Below are 26,483 nucleotides of genomic sequence, written 5' to 3' on the forward strand. Positions count from 1 at the left end.
AAGAGACAGGATGTGTGTGTAGATCCAGAACAGAGGTATTGACCAGCCCTTTTCCCAGGTGAGGCAGGCTCCCGGTGCCCGATGTGTGTGTGAGTATTGAACTAAGCTTAGCGCTAGTTTGTATTCCATTAAGCATCTCTGGGGCTTTGTAGCAGTGGCAGAAAAGAGTTAGCTGATGCCCAATTGCAGTCTATAAATTATAATTGTCTATTTCTTTGCGTGTTAATCTTTGTATTCTCTGATCTATCTCTGGTGGTACTTGTTGTATTCCACTAGGCCGAGCCCGTCTCATGAACTATATGTTCCATCTCAACGTGTTGCTACACAGCTTGATAATGTACCTTTCCACCTGTGTTTCCCTGCAGATCCCAGTGAGAGTGTCTCCATCATGAGGCTGGTGTGGAAGTCCTTGGACAAGATGAGGTGTTTCCGTAAACGCTCCACCATCCCCTTCCTGGGGGTCCTGATCACCTGTCTACTATTCCTCAATCTGTACATTGAGGATGGGTATGTGCTGGTGAGTCTTTATCTACGGCATCCAGATTAGAACGTTTTGTCTGATAACTGACAAATTCCTAATATGGATGCCATATCATTCACTTAAAGGGGCAATACGCAATTGAAACAGTAACAAAGTGTAACCCCCGTCCCTGTTTTGGTAAAAAGGGCTGGAGTAATGTAACCACTCTCAAATTCATTGACAGAGATATGGATGCAAGGACTGACCATCCATAAGTATAGTTTTAACCATGTTCTGAGGGTTTATATATATATATTTTTTTTAACGTATACTTGTTTACAAACATTGGCGTAAAAGAGGCTTACACTGTTGGTTCTGATGGGGTACGACAGTTAAACTAAGTTAATGATGAGCCATTAGTAGGTTGTTTTCTTTAAGAATCAATGGGTAGATATCATTCATTTATAAGTCCAAAAATGTATGTAGCAACTGCCGAATGCCTCTTTTTTAAGTCATCCAAACTCAAATATATGGAGGAGCCATCTAAAAACTTGGAATTAGATGGTGCCTGTCTTTCACATACATTTGGAATTGAGAAATGCAGATTTCCACTACTAATGGCATAGAATAGTATCCGCATTAGTCCACTTTTTTCTGACTGAATCTGACTGAATTGTATTTTGGGGTGTACGGGCCTGTTGTACCACCCCCCTCCTCTTAAATCAAACAGCATAATTTTCATCCAAGAGTTTACTCTTATATTTAACCATGTTGTCCCTTTTTTTATAGTTTCTTGTTTTCAGAGCCAAAGGATTTATTTCTTATTCATGATTCCATCAAATCTTGGTGATCATAACACATTATCTGTATTTGTTATTTAAATTATGAGGGGGGGGTGTGCATATTTTCAATGATCTGGTGCTCTCACGAAGTACCATATCCATGGCAATGTCAATATTAATATCAATGGTCTTAGAAATGTGAGAAATGTTCCAAGGAGATTAATTGACATTTCTGCGTTTGTTTGTACAGTAGCTTGGATCAAATCAAATCAAGTCAAAGTTTATTTGTAGACCTCACAGTGAAATGCTTACTTACAGGCCCTGACCAACAGAGATGAGATGAGACTGTGGTTTGTTTTGGCATTCACAATGTGAAGTCGTCTCATCTCATCCGATCTGTCGTCTTTGTTCTGCGTTGCAGGAGGAGGACAAAAGGCAACTGAGAGAAACGTCCATGCATCCTTCAAACTCTGAGAGATATGTTCACACCTTTAGAGAGCTCACAAATTTCTCTGGAACCATAAACGTCACATATCGTTACCTCGCCGGAACCCCTTTGCCTCGAAAGAGTGAGTGTATCATAGCATGTAGTGTGTAATTCATTGACTGTCATTGCATATTGTTTTATTAACAATGTCAAATTAGACACGAGAAATACATTGTAAAAACGTGTTTAAATAATTGAGTCATACATTCATTCATACAATACATTCATACAATACAGTTTAAGTTAAAAATTTAAGTCATCTTTTAATGCACAGCGAAATAATATTTATGTTTTCGTTTACAGAATATCTAACCATTGGACTGTCGTCCGTCAAAAGAAAAAGAGGGAATTACCTGATGGAGACGATCAAATCCATTTTCGACCAGTCCAGTTATGAGGAGCTGAAAGAGATTGTGGTGGTGGTTCACCTGGCGGACTTTGACCTGGCCTGGTGTGAAAACCTGGTGCAGGACATCTCCAGGAAGTTTGCCCACCACATCATCGCTGGACATCTCCTGGTGATCCATGCCCCTGAAGAATACTACCCATCACTGGATGGGCTGAAAAGGAACTACGACGACCCAGAGGACAGGGTACGCTTCCGCTCCAAGCAGAACGTGGACTACGCCTTCCTTCTCAACTTCTGCACCAACCTCTCAGATTTTTACATGATGCTGGAGGACGATGTGCTCTGCTCACGGAACTTCTTAACATCCCTGAAGAAGGTGGTCACCTCCAGGGAAGGCTCCTACTGGGTGATGCTGGAATTCTCCAAGCTTGGCTACATAGGGAAGCTCTACCACTCAAGAGACCTTCCGCGCCTGGCCCACTTCCTGCTCATGTTCTACCAGGAGATGCCTTGCGACTGGCTCCTTATTCACTTCCGGGGCCTGTTGGCCCAGAAAGATGTGATCCGCTTCAAGCCCTCTCTGTTCCAGCACATGGGCTACTACTCCTCATATAAGGGAGCAGAGAACAAGTTGAAGGATGATGACTTTGAAGAGGACTCTATTGATATCCCTGACAACCCTCCTGCCAGCCTGTACACTAACATTAATGTATTTGAAAACTATGACGCCACCAAGGCTTATAGCAGTGTGGACGAATACTTTTGGGGGAAACCCCCCTCTACCGGAGACTTCTTTGTCATAGTATTTAACAAATCAACTAAAATAAGCAAAATCAAAATCTTGACAGGAACGGACGATCGTCAGAATGATATCCTGCACCATGGAGCTCTGGAAGTAGGAGAGAAGCTGGTGGGGACAAAGAGAGGAAGGCAGTGTTCTTCCTACATCACGTTAGGGGAGTTTAAAAATGGCAACATAGACGTTCAAGACGTGGACCACAAGATTGCCTTTGCCATTGAGTGTGTTCGTATTGTGGTGACTGCCAGTCAGAAAGAATGGCTGATTATTAGGAGTATAAGCTTGTGGACTACACAACCCCCCAGTCAATGAGAACAACACAAAAACTATCATCATACCATGTAGGCAACAGTTGGTTTACTAATTCATTTGATAATGTATTCATTTATTTACGTATTAATGTATTTATTTATTGTTGCATGTGTTAATTTATTGAATTAATTATTTTACCCATTTATTTATTTAAGTTGATAGTATATGTATTTATATTTGTATCTACAAATCAATCTAGAGTTTTTATATTTGAAAGTATACTTTATTGCTTTTTACAATTATGGAAAAATGTTTAATGATTGTCTGACTAACCACTTTTATGGACGTTGACCCGTTTTTATGGATGTGAGATCATGGGAAATATCTGTTGGCTATTGTACTCATGTTGTACATCTTATTATTATTTATGTTTCTCAGTGTCTTTCCACATCAAAAGTAGCCTCTGGACTTGAACAGTGTTGATAAAGAAATCACACACCTACAGACAAGTATAGACTTAGGAACATAGCATTACTCCAAATGTTCTTGCTATCAACAAATAGCCCCATTCACCCCTTTCCAAAGTTATCGTCATCCTTTACATCTTACCCTACAAGCATTATGATGGTCATTATGTCTGCGAATATCCATTCCATCCCTCCTATTAAGGCTGGCGTGGTGTTAGAGAGTTGGAGCAAGCTCTGCAAAAGTATTTCCCTGGCACTGTATGTTCCACCAGAGCCGCTGACAGGAGAACAATGTTTGTTTTCACCCATCTTCTCTAACATCTCAGATTTTTTTGGTCACCACAGCACACTTTTACCGGAGTAACGGTCTGTGTTAGGAGCGCTCTCTGCTCGCTACACCAGCAAACAACAACACCCCTGGAGCTAGGGTCTCAAGTAAATTCACTCTCTTTTCCCAATGATGTGCTCTCAGGCACTAAAGGATCTTCTCTTAGAATGTTTCTGTAATATAGAAACAAATCAACTTTATTTACTCTGTGTGATAACCGTGGGCCATGGTATAAAATCAAATTGTATTTGTCACACGCATCGTAGACAACAGGTGTAGACTACCAATGAAATACTTACTTACGGGTCCATTTCCAACAATGCAGAGTTAAAGACAAGATTTTTTTTAAATAAAAATAGTGACACGAGGAATAAATACACAATGAATAACAAATACGAATAAAGAGTAAACATAACATGGCTATATACAGTGCCTTGCGAAAGTATTCGGCCCCCTTGAACTTTGCGACCTTTTGCCACATTTCAGGCTTCAAACATAAAGATATAAAACTGTATTTTTTTGTGAAGAATCAACAACAAGTGGGACACAATCATGAAGTGGAACAACATTTATTGGATATTTCAAACTTTTTTAACAAATCAAAAACTGAAAAATTGGGCGTGCAAAATTATTCAGCCCCCTTAAGTTAATACTTTGTAGCGCCACCTTTTGCTGCGATTACAGCTGTAAGTCGCTTGGGGTATGTCTCTATCAGTTTTGCACATCGAGAGACTGACATTTTTTCCCATTCCTCCTTGCAAAAAATCTCGAGCTCAGTGAGGTTGGATGGAGAGCATTTGTGAACAGCAGTTTTCAGTTCTTTCCACAGATTCTCGATTGGATTCAGGTCTGGACTTTGACTTGGCCATTCTAACACCTGGATATGTTTATTTTTGAACCATTCCATTGTAGATTTTGCTTTATGTTTTGGATCATTGTCTTGTTGGAAGACAAATCTCCGTCCCAGTCTCAGGTCTTTTGCAGACTCCATCAGGTTTTCTTCCAGAATGGTCCTGTATTTGGCTCCATCCATCTTACCATCAATTTTAACCATCTTCCCTGTCCCTGCTGAAGAAAAGCAGGCCCAAACCATGATGCTGCCACCACCATGTTTGACAGTGGGGATGGTGTGTTCAGGGTGATAAGCTGTGTTGCTTTTACGCCAAACATAACGTTTTGCATTGTTGCCAAAAAGTTCCATTTTGGTTTCATCTGACCAGAGCACCTTCTTCCACATGTTTGGTGTGTCTCCCAGGTGGCTTGTGGCAAACTTTAAACAACACTTTTTATGGATATCTTTAAGAAATGGCTTTCTTCTTGCCACTCTTCCATAAAGGCCAGATTTGTGCAATATACGACTGATTGTTGTCCTATGGACAGAGTCTCCCACCTCAGCTGTAGATCTCTGCAGTTCATCCAGAGTGATCATGGGCCTCTTGGCTGCATCTCTGATCAGTCTTCTCCTTGTATGAGCTGAAAGTTTAGAGGGACGGCCAGGTCTTGGTAGATTTGCAGTGGTCTGATACTCCTTCCATTTCAATATTATCGCTTGCACAGTGCTCCTTGGGATGTTTAAAGCTTGGGAAATCTTTTTGTATCCAAATCCAGCTTTAAACTTCTTCACAACAGTATCTCGGACCTGCCTGGTGTGTTCCTTGTTCTTCGTGATGCTCTCTGCGCTTTTAACGGACCTCTGAGACTATCACAGTGCAGGTGCATTTATACGGAGACTTGATTACACACAGGTGGATTGTATTTATCATCATTAGTCATTTAGGTCAACATTGGATCATTCAGAGATCCTCACTGAACTTCTGGAGAGAGTTTGCTGCACTGAAAGTAAAGGGGCTGAATCATTTTGCACGCCCAATTTTTCAGTTTTTGATTTGTTAAAAAGTTTTAAATATCCAATAAATGTCGTTCCACTTCATGATTGTGTCCCACTTGTTGTTGATTCTTCACAAAAAAATACAGTTTTATATCTTTATGTTTGAAGCCTGAAATGTGGCAAAAGGTCGCAAAGTTCAAGGGGGCCGAATACTTTCGCAAGGCACTGTATAGGAAGTAGAAGATATCATGGCTATATACAGGGAGTACCAGTACCGAGACGATGTTCAGGGATAAAAGGTCATTGAGGTAGCTTCAGAATGTACTGTACTGTACTGTACATATACAGTGCCTTCGGAAAGTATTCAGACACCTTGACTTGTTCCACCTTTTTTTAGGTTACAGCCTTATTCTAAAATTGAATCAATAGTTTTTTTCCTCAATCTATACACAGTACCCCATAATGACAAAGCAAAAATATGTTTGTAGAAATTTTGGCAAATTTATAAAAATAAAACAATTTGAAATACTACATTTACATAAGTACCCTTTACTCAGTACTTTTGATGCTTTTTGGGAACGTCGAAGCGGGCTGTCATGTGCTTTTTAATGAGGAGTGGCTTCCGTCTGGCTACTCTACCTTAAAGGCCTGATTGGTAGAGTGCTGAAGTGATGGCTGTCCTTCTGTTTCTCCCATCTCCACATAAGGAACTTTAGTGCTCTGTCAGAGTGACCTCCCTGACCAAATCAATGACAATTTTATTGGTCACATATTTAGCAGATGTTATATTGCGGGAATCCCTTCTCCCCCGATTGTTAAGTTTGGCCAGGCGGCCAGCTCTAGGAAGAGTCTTTGTGGTTCCTAACATATTCCATCTAAGAATGATGGAAGCCACTATGTACTTGGGGACCTTCAATGCTGCAGAAATGTTTTGGTACCCTTCTCCAGATCTGTGCCTCGACACAGTCCTGTCTCGGAGGTCTACGGACAATTCCTTCGACCTCAGGTGTGTGCCTTTCCAATCAAGTTGTAGAAACATCTCAAGGATGATCAATGGAAACAGGATGTACCTGAGCTCAATTTCGAGTCTCATAGCGAATGGTCTGAATACTTATGTAAATAAGGTATTTCTGTTTTTTATTTTGAATACACTTGCTAACATTTCTAAGAACCTGTTTTGTCATAATGGGGTATTGTGTGTAGATTTTTGTCATTTAATATATTTTGGAATAAGGCTGTAATGTAAGAAAATGTGGAAAAAGTCATGGGTGCTGAATACTTTCCGAAGGCACTGTAAGTAGGGGTAAAGTGACTAGGCAACAGGTAGATAATAGACAATAGCGTGTGTGTGTGTGTGTGTGTGTGTGTTTGTTGTGTGTGTGTGTACAGTGCCTTCAGAAAGTATTCATACCCGTTCACTCATCCTACACATTTTGTTGTGTTACAGCCTGAATTCAAAATGAATTTAAATGATTTATTTATCTCACTCATCTACACACACTGCCCCATATTAACAAAAGGGAAAGCATGTTTTTATCAATTGTAGCAAATGTATTGAAATACAGAAATATCTCATTTACATAAGTATTCACACCCTTGAGTCAATACTTTTTGTAGAAGCACCTTTGGCAGTGTCTCTAAGAACTTTCCACACCTGGATTGTACAACATTTGTCCATTATCCTTTTTTTTATCAACCATTTTGCTCTTTATTTAGCCATCTTACAAATAAAACATTATTACTTCATCAAAAATGTGAATAACTCACCACAGGTTAATGAGGAGGGTGTGGTTGAAAGGATGCACATAACTCTGCAATGTTGGGTTGTATTGGAGAGAGTCTCAGTCTTAAATCATTTTACACACACAGTCTGTGCCTGTATTTAGTTTTCATACTAGTAAGGGCTGAGAATCCACTCTCACATAGGTACTTGATTGCAAAGGGCATCAGTGTCTTAACAGCGTGATTTGCCAAGGCAAGGAACTCTGAGCGCAGCCCAATCCAGAAATCTGGCAGTGGCCTCTGATTAAATTCAATTTTCACAGAACCGCTTGTTGCAATTTCGATGAGGCTCTATTGTTCAGATATCGGTAAGTGGCCTGGAGTTAGGGCATGAAAGGGATAACGAATCCAGTTGTTTGTGTCGTCCGTTTCGGGAAAGTACTTGTGCACCCAGCCCACTCAGGTGCTTCGCTATATCACATTTGACATTGTGCGTAAGCTTGAGTGCATTTGCACACAATAAATCATGCAATGAGGGAAAGACCTGTGTGTTGTCCTTGTTAATGCAAACAGAAAAGAGCTCCAACTTCTTAACCATAGCCTAAACTTTGTCCCGCACATCGAATACAGTTGTGGAGAGTCCCTGTAATCCTACATTCAGATCATTCAGCCGGGAAAAAGCATCACACAGATAGAAACTCATCATCCTGCAAGCGTTCAGCCAAGTGAAAATGATGGTCGGTAAAGAAAACTTTAAGCTCGTCTCTCAATTCAAGAAAACGGGTCAATACCTTGCCCCTTGATAACCAGCGCACTTCTGTATGTTGTAAAAGCGTTACATGGTCGTTGCCCATATCATTGCAGAATGCAGAAAATACACGATAGTTCAGTGGCCTTGCTTTAACAAAGTTAAAATTTTTCACTGTAGTGGCCAAAACATCTTTCACGCGGTCAGGTATTCCCTTGGTAGCAAGAGCCTCTCGGTGGATGCTGCAGTGTACCCAAGTGGTGTCGGGAGCAACTGCTTGTACGCCCGTTACCACTCTACTATGTCATGGCTTTTGCGCCATCAGTACAGATACCAAAACATCTTGACCACCAAAGTCCATTTGATGTCACAACGCTGTCCAGTACTTAAAAAATATCCTCTCATGTTGTCCTGGTTTCCAGTCGTTTGTAGAAGAGGACGTCTTCCTTAATTGACCCCCCATAAACTTAACAGACATATACCGGAAGCTGTGCCAGGCCCACCACATCTGTTGACTCATCCAGCTATAACGCATATGATTCACTAGCTGGTTTGCGAAGCAGTAATTGTTTCAAAACATCTCCTGCCATGTCACTGATGCATCGTGCAACAGTGTTGTTTGATGGAGGCATTGTCTGTATAGTTTTTTAGGCCTTTCCCCCAGCATTGACCCAGCCATATCTGCGGCAGCAGGAAGAATGAAGTCCTTCACAATAGTATAGTGCTTGGCTGTCCTAGCCACTCGGTAGCTCACCATATAAGACACTTATAGCTCCTTCTTATTAATGGTATCTGTTGCTTTTATACATGTCTTACTACTCAAAAGTTGTCTTTATTCTCGCTCAAAAAACTCCCGTGGCTTATTTTTCTAATCATGTTTCATTTCTAAATGTCTGCGCAAGAGTGAAGGTTTCCTACGAGAGAGTAACGGTTCATGTGATTGGATGTTAATTATTTGACTAGGCTAGTTGTACTTGACATTGTGTTGTTATTTGGCTGAAACCTAGATGGTTTAATTGGCAGTGAAACGAGGCTTCTCAGAGGCAAGAAAAGAATCTCACCCAAATGTATAGCCCCATTGGAAAATATATATAAATATATATATTTGAATGTGAATCACATTTTTATTTGGCGTACCCCTGACAGCATTGCACGTACCCCTGGGGGTATGCGTACCCCAGTTTGAGAATACCTGTGATAGAAAGCCTGACCTCTCCCCTCTCTGGACCCCAGGTGACTGAGGCCTATATGAGAGAGGAAGTGCAACTGCCAACACCAGACTCCAAGGGGATATATTCTAATAACAAGAGTTTAACAGTTTTAGAGAGGGGGGGTGAGTGCCTACTCCAACTACTGCGGATGAGAGACGCCGTTTGAGACAGTTGGGGCTCTGTCCCTATTGTGGGGGCAATGTCCCAACTGTGTCTGGTACGTCCCAACACGGAATCCTCGAGAGCAGAAGGACGACCCTGTGATCATCTCTCTCCTGGGTTAGGCTTAAGTTATCCATCATCACTTTCCTCCATACCTTTTTTTGGTATCGATTTCACTCATCTATAATTTTATTAACCAGGCTCTTGCCTCATACCTACACATCTCCTCATACCCGCTCTCCTCTCTGTTTCCTGTCCAAGCGTTGGATATGCGACCATTATGATCCGGCACTATTACGCATGTCACAGGACCACTCACCCTCACGTGGTACCCAAGCACCAGGAAAACCTTCCCTTCCTCATCTCCTACACACCGATGCACAAAGTCATCCTCGGCCTCCCGTGGCTGCAACTCCATAATCCCATCATCTCTAGGTCAGAGAGGAGGATTACCATCTGGGGACCAGGATGTTGAAGGACCTGCTTTTCCGCAACCTGTGGTTCCACGTAGGCCCTATCAGTGTCTACCAGCCCATCAATCGGTCCTCCTGCATCGTTGGCCCTTGGTTTTGGGACGTAGATATGGACATCCTCCAGGCTCTGGAGAGGGAAACCGCTCCTTTGCTCTGCCCTCCGGAGTGCATCTACGTCCCCTCGGGGGTCAGAGATTGGTTGCTGACCTGGGCACACACAGCCCTCGCCGCTGGACCCCATGTATCACCCGCACCACTCATTCCCTTTCTGAGAAATACTGATGTCCCTCTTTGGTGCAGGACTTTGCACAATGTCAACTCAAGTTAAGTATGTACTCAATCTAAATCTCCCCAGCACTCTCCAGAAGGTAAACTTCTTCCCCTTCCCATTGATTTTGTCACTGATCTCCCCTTTGATGGTTGTGGGCAGATTCCCAAAATCATGCCGCTTCATCCCTCTCTGGTGTCCCTACCGCTCTCCAGGTTGCTGAGGCACTGTTCCAGCAGGTCTTTCGTCAGTATGGCCTTCCGGAGGATATCATCTCCGATCGTGGCTCCCAATTCACATCACATTATCGGAAGGATTTCATGGAGAAGCTGGGGCCTCAATCTAACTGGCAGGTGCAGAGGATGAACCAGGAGCTGGGAGGTTCATGAGGAGTCACTGCCAGAACCGGCATCGGGAGTGGGCCCAACCTTGGGCTGAATACATCCAGAATTCCTTGTGACACACTTCCACTGGGCTGACTCCCAGTGTGTTCTGGGTTATCAGCTGGCCCTGGCTCCGTGGACTCCAAGCCAGACTGAAGCTGTTGCGGTGGACGAGTGGATCAGACGCACAGAAGAGGTATGGAACGATGCTCACGTGAGAGTCCAGCGCCCTGCCTGCTGTCAGAAAGAGCAGGTGGATCACCACCACTGTGAAGCTTCCATCCTGGTGATCACGTCTGGCTCTCCACCAGGTTTGTGGGGCCATTCAAGGTATCTAAATGGTCAATGAGGTAACTTTCAGATTACAACTCCCCACTTTCCCTCCTCATGCCGGTGGTTCCTGGTCCCCTAGCTGATCCCGTGCCCCACGACACCCCTTCAACTCCCTTGGACATCGAGGGGAGCCCTGCCTATGCCGTCAGATCACTCAGACATTGTGGGGGTCGGCTCCAGCACCTGGTGGACTGGGAGGGGTATGGTCCAGAGGAGCGGTGCTGGGTTCCGGTGGACGACATTGTAGATCCCAACATCATCCGAGAATTCCACCTTCGCCGAATTACCCGCTCCTCTCCCTTGGGGCCGTCCTCCTGGAGGGGAGGGGGGTGGGTACTGTCATGTTTACTCCCCAGTCTCGACAATTACGCACACCTGTGCCCCATCAAACCTGAGCTGTGTTCGAATACCCATACTAACATACTGTATACAACATACTTAATGAGTATATACTATATACAATTAGTTAATTTTAGTATACTGTAAATGAACAGTATCCTTTCAGTTGAGCATACTAGCGCTTCGCTGTCTATCGGAAGTTGATGCTGTTGCTATGCAACCTCTTGCTAGCTTGTTAGCATAACACATTTCTAGCTATACTTCGGGTGTGTTCGGAAATTCTATCTGGAGTCCAGGGTGCGCTCGTATATTAAGGGCGTTGTCAGATTGTCCGTTCATAAATTCAGAGTGTTTTGCTCTTGGAGAGTTTAGAGCGCAGACTGGAAGCTCTGGCTGAGGGATAGAGTTGATCTGAGTGTTCTGACCTCACAATGGCAGTTAAGCTGTATGGCTAACTTGCTAGCTACTTACAGACACAAATGAGAGAACACCTTGTTTTGTATTGGTCTACGTTCATTATTATTAAACTCACTAACTACACTTGCTTCCTGACTCCCTGTGTCAACGTTGAATCTGTGTTTGAAATTTACTGCTCGACTGTGGGACCTTACAATTATTTGTATGTGGGGTTCAGAGATGAGGTAGTCATTCAAAAATCATGTTGAACACTTGCGCATGGTGAGTCCATGCAACTTATTTGAATTGTTAAGCAAATTTTTACTCCTGAACTTATTTAGGCTTGCCATAACTGTCACATCTGCTCTTGCAACGCCCTCTACTGCTCATCCTATGTCTCCTTGACCTGCCCCACTCCCCCAGTACTCTCTCCCTTTCTCTTTGTGTGATTATGTGCACAGAGACAGGTGTGCTGGAGTCAGAGCAGATCCCCACCAGCTGCAACCTGTTCCATAATCAAGACCTCGACAAAATCGCAGCCCTGCCACTTTCACGCTGCCAGCTCATAATCTCTGCTCAGTCAGTATAGGGTTCTAGCCGTTTGTTACTATTCAGATCCTATTGACGCTGTTTTCGTCTCCGCTACAGTTCTGCCCGCTCTGACTCTGGTCCCTGTCTCCAATCCATTGTCTCGACCATCCTTTTACTCTGTCCTGGATTCCCCACTCTACTACTCCCTGTCAGGAAGTCCAGGATCCAGTTGTAGAGGGAGGTGTTCAGTCCCAGGGAATTTAGCTTAGTGATTAGCTTTGAGTATATTGTGGTGTTGAACTCTGAGCTTTAGTCAAGGAACAGCATTCTCACGCAGGTGTTCCTTCTCTGGAATGCAAAAGAGGTTGCGTCATCTGGTGAGGTGTGCGAATTGGAGTGGGTCCATCGTGTCTGGGACGATGGTGTTGATGTGATACATTTCAAATAATTTCATGGCTACAGATGTGTGTGCGTTGGGGCGATAGTCATTCAGAAAAGTTACCTTGGTGTTCTTGGGCACAAGGACTATGGTGGCCTTCTTGAAACATGTTGGCATTACAGACTGGCTCAGGGAGAGGTTGAAAATGTCAGTGAAAACACTTGCCAGCTGGTCAACGCATGCTCTGAGTATGGCCTTTTTAAAGACTTTTTAAAGATCTTACTCACATCGGCTATGGAGAGTGTGATCACGTAGTAGTCCGGAACAGATGGTGCTCTCACTCAGGGTTCAGCATTCTTCAGCGATACGCCATCCCATCTGGTTTGTGCTGAGTGGGACCATCATTTGTTTTTCAACTGGACAATGACCCAGAACACACCTCCATGCTGTGTAAAGGCTATTTGACCAAGAAGGAGAGTGATGGAGTGCTGCATCAGATGACCTGGCCTCCACGATCACCGAACTCCACCCAATTGAGATGGTTTGGGATGAGTTGGAACGCAGAGTGAAGCAAAAGCAGCCAACAAGTGCTCAGGATATGTGGGAACTCCTTCAAGACTGTTGGAAAAGCATTCCAGGTGAAGCTGGTTGAGAGAATGCCAAGTGTGTGCGAAGCTGTCATCATGGCAAAGGGTGGCTACTTTCAAGAATCTCAAATATATTTGGATTCGTTTAACACTTTTTTTTGGTTACTACATGATTCCATATGTGTTATATCATAGTTTTGATGTCTTCACTATTATTCTACAATGTAGAAAATACAAAAAATAAAGAAAACCCTTAAATGAGTCCTCTAGCTTACTGTGTACTTTGTTTTGGTACAGTACATACAATGTACTGTATCATAATACCTCTGGCAAGAACTTAAAGCCACAGGCTGTAAGATTTTCAGTATTGTCAATTAATAATATATACCTTGTCATTTTGAAGAAAATTACACATACAAAAAAATTCTCAAATAAGATATGGACAACAATCTGGAAACAATGCAATAACGTGATGAATTTTTACATTGATCAATGTTCTGCTGAAATACTCAAGGTGCAAGGCAGGGGCACGGTTTGACAGCATATTTATTAAATGCCTTGTTATGTTATACCCACTGTTCCATGTTGTTCTCCCATTGGGTATTGTTCAGAGTCACAGATTGAGTTTCTCCATTACAGATAGGTACACTAGTGCAGATTGTTTTGGGAAAGCATTTCGTCTATGGCGCTGATCTATTCATAACAAGGTTCTGTGTGCCAAATCACCTTGAAGAACAACATATCACCTCTTGAACATGAATTCGTTCTTGTCAAACATTTTATGACAAGAGGCCCCAACCACTTACAATATGACGTCTTTCTTTTTTTTGTGCATATGGAGTCCACCTGAGACTTTTCTTGATAAAAAAAAAGTCTGTATTTAAGGTAACTTGTGTGTGACATTCACTGTTGATAGATTCTCCTTTTAACAGTGCCAACGAATCAGGTAAAAGTTTTGGCTGGTACTGTACTGCCTGTAATAAAACGGCTTAAGACTGGGACATATGTCATCCTGAAGCAGTGGAATCCCTAGTTTTCCTGTAATCCCTGGGTATATTCCTGGGGTAGAGATTGGGATTCAAAAAATTCCCTGATATAAATCCCAGGAGGTTATTGTACATGGCTATTACTAGAGGGAAAATTGCTGTCCATGTTGTAGAAAGACTTGAGTTTAAAAAAACAGCCGTACACTGCAGATTTATTTGTACATTTACATCTTGGGGGAAAACATAGAAATCCAAATAAATTCGCTCAGCTCAGTGTCAACAAACTACTGTATACAGTTGCTTGCTTATCTTCAAACAGCAATATCTCGTAACACTCTCCTAACATATTTTTATTTTTTATTTCACCTTTTTTTAACCAGGTAGGCAAGTTGAGAACAAGTTACATATACATTATGTGGTGGCAAATGTACCCCATTAAATCATTTGAGGGTGTTTTTCATATCATTTACAGCAGATTAGTAGCCATGCTACCCAAGATCCTTCTGTCACTGTTCCCATAACTTAGAAATAACAAGCATAAGCAGTGTATTGATGGAAATTCTGGGTTGTTGGGAAGTTTTCCAATGGTGAGTGTACAAAGATGCATGCATCTGAACACCAAGGTTTAAGTGGGTAATCAAATAGTTTGATATTCCAGGATCTATAAACTTGTGGTCCAGCATCTGCAATTGAACTCAACTAACAATGTACTTGGATTGTGACTAGAATCTTACCAGTAATACCTTACTAAAAAATAGGTTCAATCTGACTTGTGCTATTTTGTTCAGTGGAGAGAATGTGTTGAAGTGTCGTTTTGGTGTTGTTGTTTTTTCTCCAACATTGTTCGTCAAACAGTACTGTATGTATATTATCGTAAAATGACATATATTTTTTTACATGTATCATTTCAAATGTTGTATTGTGTATATATATTGTATTTAAAATATATTTAAATTAAACACAATGAATGCCAATAACTTTGGGGGAATGGCATTGACTTTGGAAGTCTACCACTACTTCCCCTGGTATCAAAATGGGAAACATTCTGTGAGAAATTGCACTGCACAAAATGATGAATAATGACATATTTGTCTGTATCAGTATAGGGCATGCATATGGTATTTGGTAAAAGAAAGATTGAGTGCAAGTAAACCTTGGATCAATACAGTATGTATTTTAATAATGTCTTTGCCTGAACATGTTACACTATGTTTTAATATAGAAATGTTTACAAATAAATGTTGATCATACAATTTGGCTACCCTTGTCAGAGTGCAAATAAAAAAGATAACTGTTGTGACATTTGCCTATCCTTGAAAGTGCCAGAAAGAGCAGGAATGCAACATGTTTGACTCAGATCTCAGAGTAGCCGAGAGCAAAATCCATACTTTATTCATTTCAATATTCATGTGCTTTCTGCCTTTTTATTGCCATTTTACTGCATGCTCAATGTCTGAACTTTTTAAAACAGTGCTTCATCGTGGTCTTCATTATATGGTCTTTGAATGCCGCACAAGGGAGATGATGTGCATTACACCGTGCTTAAGAGAGGAGTCATATACAACAGACATCAAGTAAAAGGATGGTTCAGAAAGTGGGCTGTGCAGTGTGAACTCAAAGCAGTGTCAGTTATGGCCAATATATGAAGTGTAGGAATGTGCATATACATAGATTCAAGTTCCTCTTGATGCCGGTGAACCTTCTGATTCCTCACACTGGGCTGGTTGGCTGGGAACATAATTTTACAGGTCTTTAACTTTCCCTTCCAGACACATTCGTCCCACCCTGCCAATCTATTTAAAGTGAACTGGATCCAAACGGGAGGTGAGTCTACACAGAAGCCAGTATTTCGCGGAAACCATACCTAATGCACATTATAGAGACCTGCCGGAGCATCGTGACAAAATCAATACCACATGCAGCTGTAGCCGACACCATCCAAATTGATTCCTGGTTGCCATCATACCACCGGCAGTGTATAAAAAGAAGCACAACACCGCAACATCAGGTGATATGGATTGTGTGGATTTCCTCGTTTGCCTTTCAATGTGTTACACTTCCGCCTCCCGCATATTTTACAAACTCACCTCTGTAACCATCACAGTGTATGCTAATTCCCCTCACATACAGTACTGAATGTGGTGGAGATACCTGAGTATGATGCCAATCAAAATGCCATTTGATTCCATTCCAGGATGCAGCGAATTCCAAGAATAAACAATTTCCTGGTTAGATTAGATACCGGCGGAGTATATTGTTGTATATATGTATATTGTTGTATATATGTTGTACTGATGCACATCATATGCAATTGAATGTGCAAATGTAACACAGTGATATCATATACCTGAGTAGCACAGTAAAGGCGAAGGCGTGCCAGTATGGAAGAGATGAAAGGAAAAAGAAAAGTAAGAGAGCAATGAACAGATAAATGGGTAAATAAGGGCCTTTAAAAACATGTGCCTCAGGGAGAGGAGGAGAGAGGGAGAGGCAGAAGAGGAGAAAACAGGGAACAGACCGGGGGTGATGAATGGCTTATAATAAGCTAGCAAGGAGCCTGTGATTGTGTGTCTGCTGGTGATGGAGGATCCCGAGCTGGGTGTTCGGACGACCACATGCTTATGAAGAGGTGATAATGAGAGCATTGTGGCTTCTGCATCTGCAAGCAGCGATACAGAGAATTGGACCTGGTCTATAACATGGACCAGAGCAGCCTCTAGTCTAGTGTATTTTAAAAACCACTGATCAGGGATCTAAAAGGGGGGATGGAGAGGAAACTATTGTAAAGCAGTATTCAGGCAACACCCACATCTGGCCCCAAGTCAAAACAAAATTCTTCCCATGCCAGATACCAATTTAATAGGTTTAAATACAAATAAGGGGTAAGGGCCAAGATCTAGATAGTTGAGTTTAAATAAATTAACACTATACCGTTGCTGGGTAAATTCAGCATCAACCACTTACTTATTGAATTAACACCCAAACTATCAAACGGTAAATCCTACCAGCAAAAAGAAAACTGCCTCACTCTAGCTCCTCTGTTCTCTGTCATGGCAATTCCTGGGTCTTCGGGAGGAGTGCAGATAAAAGAATGGCGCTTGGGGCGTTGTTGGAGCCCGCTGGTGCCTCAAATTGTGTAGTCCCTACGGCAAGAGGACTTAATCGCTCCCAATTGCTTTGCCTCACAAAGGTGCAAACCTCCCATCTGTCTCTCAGTGTTACTGCACACAAATCTTGCCTAGGTTGAAGGCTTGGTGTGCATCCCAAATGCTACCATATTCCCTACATAGCGCACTTCTTAAAAGTACACTGTATAGGGAATAGCGTGCCATCTGGGATGCAGCCTTGGTGATTGGTTCTACCTTTCCTTATAGCAACTCCTTTTTCACAATGAAGCACGGTTCCTCTGATTGACTGATTAATCAAAACTATTACTCCCCATGCCTTTCTTCTTGGGAGAGTTGCTTTACTTGTTTTCAATGCAATGCTCTCATTTCATCCAACAGGTTCTAGTTGTGTCTTGAGGCCTTTTTGTGGAATTTATTTGAGAGGAACATCAGCAAGAGGGAGCAGCTGTCATGGGAACCACCAGCTGTCATGGAACCATTGCCTGTATAGCAATGCTTTCCAACAACATCCTGACAGTCAATTACCTATGGATTACGGTATGTGATCCCGGTTCTCTGAAGGAGATGAGGAAGACATCTCACTTTGGAACATGCCCTCGTGCATGTCATGCACTGAAGCCCTATTCAGTCACACCTGAAAGGCCAATCAGAGCTTTGTGGGTGTATTCTATATAGCACCCATACTGCTCTGGTTTCCTCATTCTAAGAACTGCCTCTTATACGCCATGCAAGACGGGCAATCTGGTGAGATGTCTCCTTCATAGAACCGGGGTTACATAGCATAACCCATAGCTCTCCTTCAGTCGACTCAGTTCAACATCTCACTTTGGGACTAGCAAAACGCCCCCATTGCCAAGAGCCCATTTCTTGATAAGGTTTTGTTGTGTTACATGGTAGTGTACCTGATCCATCTTACTCAGCTCCAGCCCCGAGGACTGTGTGTGCCAGGGAGAGAGCAGTAACGTCCAGACCATAGAACCTCAGAAAGGTGTGAGGGGAAGTTGAACTAGAGGCCTTTCAAATCTCAGAGACAGAGATGCCCCTGAACAGTGCCCATAACGTAGCAATCCCTCTAGTGGAATGCGCCCAGACATCTAAGGGAGACTGCAATCCCCAACATCTGTACGCCTTGGTAATATCCTCCACTACCCAGTGGGAAAGGCGTTGTTTGGACAAAGCCATACCCCGAGCAGGGTTGGCAAAGAAAACAAACAGTTGGCCTCCTCCTGTCCATGTAGATGCGCAGGGCGCGCACTTGACAAAATATTTTCAGGCGCCGCTGCTCTGAGGAAGAGACCGGCGGAGGGTGGAAGGGAAAGAGATCAGTGGCTTGACGACTCTTAGTTATGGTAATGACCTTAGAACAAACAAGGTATTAGGACGTATCATAACCCTGGGGTAGTTGGGGAAAACTGAGTGCATGACGGATGAACCGAGACCAAATGAAGTTTGCTAACGTGCTTGGCCGAGGTCAAGGCAAGCAACAGAGTCTATAGGTCCACCGTCTCCAGAGGATTCGAAGTGATCACCTGGGAGCGGATCCAGAACCAGTGCCAAGTCCCATGATGGGGCAAGTGGCTTGGAGACCAGACGGAGACACACTCCCTTCATAAAACAACAGACCATTAGGGTGAGCCCTGATAGTTGTCTCACCTAGTCCTACATGGCAAACTGAGATCGCCACCAAGTAGACCTTGCCAGTAAAAAAAAGGCATTGCCCTCGTCGAGCAAGTCCTGTAGGAAGGAGAGAACAGATAGCCTCATATGAACCATCCTGATCGCTTACCTTCTGTTTCACTACACGGATACAGTCTGGCATCGACCAGATTCAAACCGTTTCAGCCCTTCCCTTCCGTCCACCATATGTCTGGACCAATCAGCTTCCTCTGGTTATCTGTGAAGGTGGTTTAGTTGATGACAACAATGAGAAGCGCCTGTAGTCGAAGTCTAAAGATTATAAGACCGTATCCGTGAGATCAGGATGGTTCGTACGAGGCTAGAGAACAGCAGGAAGGGAACACTGGAAGGGGACAAACTTGCGTCTCTCACACCACCTCTCGAACAACCTCCACTTCAGGACGTAAAGACCTCACGTGGAGGAAGCTCGGATGCTCTGAATCATAGCAACTACGTTCGGAGGCAAGCCCACCAAGTCCAGGTTGGATCTCTCACGGGCCAGGCCCAGAGCTCCATCAGCTTGGGATGAAGGTGGAATATTTCGCTCTGCGCTTGGGATAACAGGTCCCTACGGTAAGAGGACTTAATCGCTCCCAATTGCTTTGCCTCACAAAGGTGCAAATCTCCCATCTGTCTCTCAGTGTTACCGGCACGTTGTGGGAGGCGCCATGGTTCTGCATACAGATGAGGTACAATCTCCGCCAGTGATGGCTTCCCGGGCCAATCAGTATGAGGGATAAACTGTTTGCTCTCACTCTGTCCAGTGCAATCGAAAAATATTTAGACCCCTTGACTTTTTCAACATTTTGTTCAATCAATCTACACACAATCTACACACATCAATCTACACACAGTAACCCATAATGACAAAGCTAAAAAAAAATGTTTTATGTTTGTAAATAAATGTTTTAAAAAATATGTATATATTATATATCACATTTACATAATTATTCAGACGCCTTTACTCAGTACTTTGACAGACACCCTCGAGTCTTCATGGATAGGACACTACAAGCTTGGCACACCTGTATTTAGTGTTTCTTCCATTCTTCTCTGCAGATCCTCTGAAGCTCTGTCAGGTTGGATTGTCGCTACACAGCTATTTTCAGGACTCTCCAGAGATGTTCGATTGGGTTCATGTCCGGGCTCTGGCTGGGCCACTCAAGCAAATTTAGGGACTTGTCCACTCCTGCGTTGTCTTGGTTGTGTGCTTAGGGTCATTGTCCTGTTGGAAGGTGAACCTTCACCCAAGTCTGAAGTCATGAGCGCTCTGGAGAGGGTTTTCATCAAGGATCTCTCTGTACTTTGCTCCGTTCATTTTCCCTGTCTCTGAGCTCTATGGACAATTCCTTCAATCTCATGGCTTGGTTTTTGCTCTGACGTGGACTGTCAACTGTGGGACCTGATATAAACAGATGTGTGCCTTTACAAATCATGTCCAATTAATTGAATTTACCACAGGTGGACTCCAATCAAGTTGTAGAAACATCTCAATGATGATCAATGGAAACAGGATGCACCTGTATATTTAACTTTCATAAAATCAAAAGTGTAATACATCAAAATAAAGCTTAACTTCTTGTTAATCCAGCCGCTGTGTCAGATTTCAAAAAGCCTTTATGGCAAAATAACACCATGCGATTATCTGAGGACAATGCCCCGCATACAAAAATATTAAAAACATATTTAAACCAGGCAGGTGCGACACGAAAGTCAGAAATAGCGATATAATAAGTTAATGGAATGGCATCAAACACCTGGAAACCATGTGTTTGATACCATTCCACTGATTCCGCTCCAGTCATTACCACAAGCCCATTCTCCCCAATTAAGGTGCCACCAACTTCTTGTGGTGCCATGACCCGGAAGCCAAACTTTAACAACTCGTGAATGATTTGAGCTAGATACCTCAGGCTATGCTCTTTTTGAAAGAAAAAGGTTTACAACATTGCACAGGTCTTATTTTCCCGATTTCGACCCGAGTTTCATAATCACACGGCAACTGTGGAGGAAGCCTAGCGAACCCTCAATGCAACTACACTGAAAAGAAATATAAACGCAAAATGTAAAGTCTTGGGCCCATGTTTCATGAGTTGAAATAAAAGATCCCAGAAATGTTGTATATGCACAAAAAGCTTTCTCTCAAATTGTGTGCACAAATTAATTTTTTTACATCCCTGTCAGTGAGCATTTCTCCTTTGCCAAGATAATCAATCCACCTGACAGGTGTGGCAGGTGTGGCATATCATGCTGATTAAACAGCATGATCAGTACATAGGTGCACCTTGTGCTGGGGACAATTAAAGGTCACTCTAAAATGTGCAGTCTTGTCACACAACACAATGCCACAGATGTCTCAAGTTTTGAGGGAGCGTGCAATTGGCATGCTGACTGCAAGAATGTCGAACAGAGCTGTTGCCAGAGAATTGAATGTTAATTTCTCTGCCATGAGACGCCTCCAACGTGGTTTTACAGAATTTGGCAGTACGTCCAACTGGCCTCACAACCGCAGACCACGTGTATGGCGTTGTGTGGGAGAGCGGATTGCTGATCTCAACGTTGTGAACAGAGTTCCCGATGGTGGCAGTGGGGTTATGGTATGGGCAGGCATATGCTACGGACAACGAATACAATTGCCTTTTATTGATGGCAATTTGAATGCACTAAAATCCCGTAATGAGGTCCTGAGGCCCATTGCGAGGTCCATTTTTGTCCCGGTATCTGTGACCAACAGATGCATGTCTGTCTTCCCAGTCATGTGAAATCCATAGATTAGGGCCTAATGAATGTATTTCAATTGACTGATTTCCTCGTATGAACTGTAACGGTTGCATGCTGTGTTTATATTATTGTTCAGCATAGTTAGGGACCTTCAACAAAATGCATGATCACAATATTACATCAATAGCTCTTACACCACGTGACTTAGCAAACTCATTTTCAACTGCCCATTATTCCTTGTATACAGAGGCAAATATATACAGTACCAGTCAAAAGATTGAAAACGCTTTAAAAAATATATTTATATAAATATTTATGAAAAAGCACTTAAAAATCAATAGCTCCTTGACCATGTGACCTAGACACCTCAAACCCACTTAGGTTATTTCAGAGTGTAGGGACACGTATTTCACACCCTTTGGTTTTTACCTTAATTAATAATTACATGTTTAACTTAGAATTACAATAGCTACTTAATCACGTAACCATAAACCGACTTTGCATTGTTCACAAGGTAGGGACACACATTTCACACCGTTAGGTTTTTCCCCATAAAGTGCCTACATAATATTATATTAATATTTTAACATGTCAAATTTGTTGCGCATATTTTTGTTCTCATAAAATGATTCCTACATTACAAATATATGCACTACCAATCAAAAGTTTGGACACGCCTACTCATTTAAGAGTTTTCTTTATTTGTACTATTTTCTACATTGTAGAGTAATAGTGAAGACATCAACAGTATAAAATGACACATATTGAATCATGTAGTAACTAAAAAAGTGTTCAACAAATATAATTTATATAATAAAATATAAATATATTATAATATATAATTTAATATAATATAATTTATATTTGAGATTCTTCAAAGTAGCCACCCTTTGCCTTGATGACAGCTTTGCACACATTCTCTCAACCAGCTTCCCTTGTTGACTGCTTTTCCTTCACTCTGCGGTCAAACTCATCCCAAACCATCTCAATTGGGTTGAGGTCGGTTGTGTGGAGGCCAGGTCATCTGATGCAGCACTCCATTACTCTCCTTCTTGGTCAAAAAGCCCTTACACAGCATGTTGGGTCATTGTCCTGTTGAAAAACAAAGCACAAACCAGATGGGATGGCGTGTAGCTGCATAATGCTGTGGTAGCCATGCTGGTTAAGTGTGCCTTGAATTCTAAATAAATCACAGACAGTGTCACCAGCAAAGCACCCCCACACCATCACACCTCCTCCCCCATGCTTAACGGTGGGATCCACACATGCGGAGATCATCCGTTCACCTACTCTGTCTCACAAAGACACGGCGGTTGGAACCAAAAATATCAAATTTGGACTCATCCGACTAAAGGACAGATTTCAGCGGTCCAATGTCCATTGCTCGTGTTTCTTGGCCCAAGCAAGTCTCTTCTTATTATTGGGGTCCTTTAGTAGTGGTTTCTTTGCAGCAATTCGACCATGAAGGCCTGATTCACACAATCTCCTCTGAACAGTTGATGTTGAGATGTGTCTGTTACTTGAACTCTGAAGAATTTATTTGGGCTGCAATTTCTGAGGCTGGTAACTCTAATGGACTTATCCTCTGCAGCAGAGGTAACTCTGGGTCTTCCTTTCCTGTGGCGGTCCTCATGAGTGCCAGTTTCATCATTGCACTTGATGGTTTTTGCAACTGCATTTGAAGAAACTTTCAAATTTCTTGAAATGGTCCAGATTGACTGACCTTCATGTCTTAATGTAATGATGGACTGTTGTTTCTAATTTCTTATTTGAGCTGCTCTTGCCATAATATGGACTTGGTGTTTCACCAAATAACTCTGGGTCTTCCTTTCCTGTGGCGGTCCTCATGAGTGCCAGTTTCATCATTGCACTTGATGGTTTTTGCAACTGCATTTGAAGAAACTTTCACATTTCTTGAAATGTTCCAGGTTGACTGACCTTCATGTCTTAATGTAATGATGGACTGTTGTTTCTAATTTCTTATTTGAGCTGCTCTTGCCATAATATGGACTTGGTGTTTCACCAAATAGGACTATCTTCTGTATTCCCCCCCTACCTTGTCACAACACAACAGATTCAAAAAACCCTTGAATGAGTAGGAGTGTACAAACTTTTTACTGGTCCTGTATATATATTTAAAGTGCCTTTGGAAAGTATTCAGACCCCTTGACTTTTTCCACATTTTGTTATGTTTCAGCCTTATTTTAAAAGTATTCAGACATCTACACACAACACCCCATAATGACAAAAAGAAAAGAGGTTTTTAGACATTTTTGCAAATTTATACAAAATAAAAAACAGAGATATATTATTTACATAAGTATTTAGACCCTTTGCTATGAGACTTGAAATTGAGCTCAGGTGCATCCTGTCTCCATTGATCATCCTTGAGATGTTGCTACAAATTGATTGGAGTCCACCAGTGGTCAATGCAATAGATGGAACATGATTTGGAAAGGCACACACCTGTCTATATAAGGTCCCACAGTTGACAGTGCATGTCAGAGCTAAAAACCAGGCCATGAGGTTGAAGGAATTGTGGTTGTGTCGAGGCACAGATCTAGGGAAGGGTTAAAAAAACATTTCTGCAGCATTGAAGGTCCCCAAGAACACAGTGGCCTCCATCATTCTTAAATGGAAGAAGTTTGGGACCACCAAGACTCTTCCTTGAGCAGGCAGCACGGTCAAACTGAGCAATCGGGGGAGAAGGGCCTTGGTCAGGAAGGTGACCAAGAACCCGATGGTCACTCTGACAGAGCTCTGGAGATCCTCTGTGGAGATGGGAGAACCTTACAAAAGGATAACTATCTCTGCAGCACTCCACCAATTAGGCCTTTATGGTAGAGTGGCCAGACGGAAGCCACTCCTCAGTGGAAGGCACATGACAGCCCGCTTGGAGTTTGCCAAAATGCACCTAAAGACTCTCAGACGATGAGAAACAAGATTCTGAAGGGTCTGAATACTTAAGTAAATGTGATATTTCTATATATTTTTTTATTAGCAAAAATGTTTAATAACCTTTTTTTGCTTTGTCATTATGGTGTATTTTGTGTAGATTGATGCCCGCTCAACCCCATCCCCTCCTCCCGACCATCTCCAAAGACCTTCTCCCATTCCTCACTTCCCTCATCAACTGATCCCTGACCAATTTCTACTTCCACTCTAACTTCAAACTGGCCAAAGTCGTTCCTCTCCTCAAGAATCCAAAACTACTTATTTTCTTTCCCAAAAACTTGAGCATGCTGTCTCTGACCAACTCTCTCATTATCTCTCTCAGAGCGATCTTCATGACCTTGACTAGTCAGGCTTCAAAACGGGTCACTCAACCGAGACTGCTCTCCTTTGTGTCACGGAGGCTCTCTGCACTTCCAAAGCTGACTCTCTCTCCTCTGTTATCCTCTTAGATGTATTCGCTACCTTCAACACTGTGAACCATCACATCCCCCTCTCCACCCTCTCAAGGACTAGGAATCTCAGACTCTGCACACTCTTGGATTGCATCCTACCCTGCAGGGCACACCTACCAGGTGACATGGAGAAGATCGGTGTCTGCACAACGTACTCTCACTACTGGTGTCCCCCAGGGCTCGGTTCTAGGCCCTCTCCTCTTCTCTATGTACACCAAGTCACTCAGCTCTGTCGTATCCTCACATGGTCTCTCCTATCATTTCTTTTCAGATAACACTAAACTACTTTTCTCCTTCTCCCCTTCTGACACCCAGTTGGCAACACGCATATATTGCGTGCCTGGCAATATCTCAGCTTGGATGTCGGCCCACCACCTCAAGCTCAACCTTGACCAAACGGAGCTGCTCTTCCTTGACGTCTTGAGGTAAGGCCTGCCAGCTCCAAGACCTCGCTATCATGGTTGCCAACTCCACAGTGTCCCCCTCCCAGAGTGCATAGACCCTTGGCGTGACCCTGGACAACGCCCTGTCATTCTCTGTGAACATCAAAGCAGTGACTCACTCTTGCTGGTTCATGCTCTACAACAACCGTAGAGTACGACACTACCTAACACAGGAAGCAGTGCAGGTCCTAATCAAGGTACTTGTCATCTCTCATCTGGACTACTACAACTCCCTATTGGTTGGGTTCCCTGCTTGTGCTATTAAACCCCTGCAACTTATCCAGAACGCAGCACCCCGCCCGTCATTCAACCTTTCTCCCATGTCAACCTGCTCCTCTGCACACTCCACTGGCTTCCAGTCGAAGCTTGCATCCACTACCATGGTGCTTGGTGCTTGCCTATGGAACAGCAAGAGGAACTGCCCCTCCCTACCTTCAGGCTATGCTCAACTCCTACACCCCAACCCAAGTACTCTGTTCCAGCATCTCTGGTCTTTTGGCCCACAGCACCCCCCCCCCCCCCTTTCGTGAACTAACACTCACTCTTAATTTCCGCAATCCCCCCCCCCTAAAAGCACTGAATTTGTTGATAGCTACTTTAATTCAGAAAAATGTACTTACTATGATGGAGATATGTGTTTGTCCCACCTACCTATCTTAAGATGAATGCATTAACTGCAAGTTGCTTTGGATAAGAGCATCTGCTACATAACAAAAATGTAAAATAAATTATGTTAAACTGGAAACCTGACATCCTGTCATCTCCCCCTCTGTCCTAACTTACACCTCAAGTCCAGTGGAGGCTGGTGGGGGGAGCTGTACGAGGACGGGCTCATTG

At 42.9% G+C, this 26,483-nt stretch overlaps 1 protein-coding gene across 1 annotated transcript; it reads left to right on the forward strand.

Annotated features, from left to right (window-relative positions):
* The first annotated feature begins 371 nt into the window (after nucleotides 1–371).
* Nucleotides 372–3,282, forward strand: LOC109888913 (alpha-1,3-mannosyl-glycoprotein 4-beta-N-acetylglucosaminyltransferase C-like). The gene is made up of 3 exons (XM_031823137.1): nucleotides 372–517; nucleotides 1,664–1,811; nucleotides 2,033–3,282. Exons 1-3 carry the CDS (start codon nucleotides 389–391, stop codon nucleotides 3,187–3,189), a joined length of 1,434 nt encoding a protein of 477 aa, XP_031678997.1. The 5' UTR covers nucleotides 372–388; the 3' UTR covers nucleotides 3,190–3,282.
* The last annotated feature ends 23,201 nt before the right edge of the window (nucleotides 3,283–26,483 follow it).

The sequence above is a fragment of the Oncorhynchus kisutch genome, linkage group LG4 (genome assembly GCF_002021735.2).
Source record: "Oncorhynchus kisutch isolate 150728-3 linkage group LG4, Okis_V2, whole genome shotgun sequence".
NCBI lineage: Eukaryota > Metazoa > Chordata > Actinopteri > Salmoniformes > Salmonidae > Oncorhynchus > Oncorhynchus kisutch.

Coding starts and splice junctions, on each gene's coding strand:
- LOC109888913 (XM_031823137.1), top strand. CDS start 389: ATGAGGCTGGTGTGGAAGTCCTTGGACAAGATGAGGTGTTTCCGTAAA. Junction 518..1,663: donor TTGAGGATGGGTATGTGCTG/GTGAGTCTTTAT, acceptor TCTGCGTTGCAG/GAGGAGGACAAAAGGCAACT. Junction 1,812..2,032: donor AACCCCTTTGCCTCGAAAGA/GTGAGTGTATCA, acceptor TTTCGTTTACAG/AATATCTAACCATTGGACTG.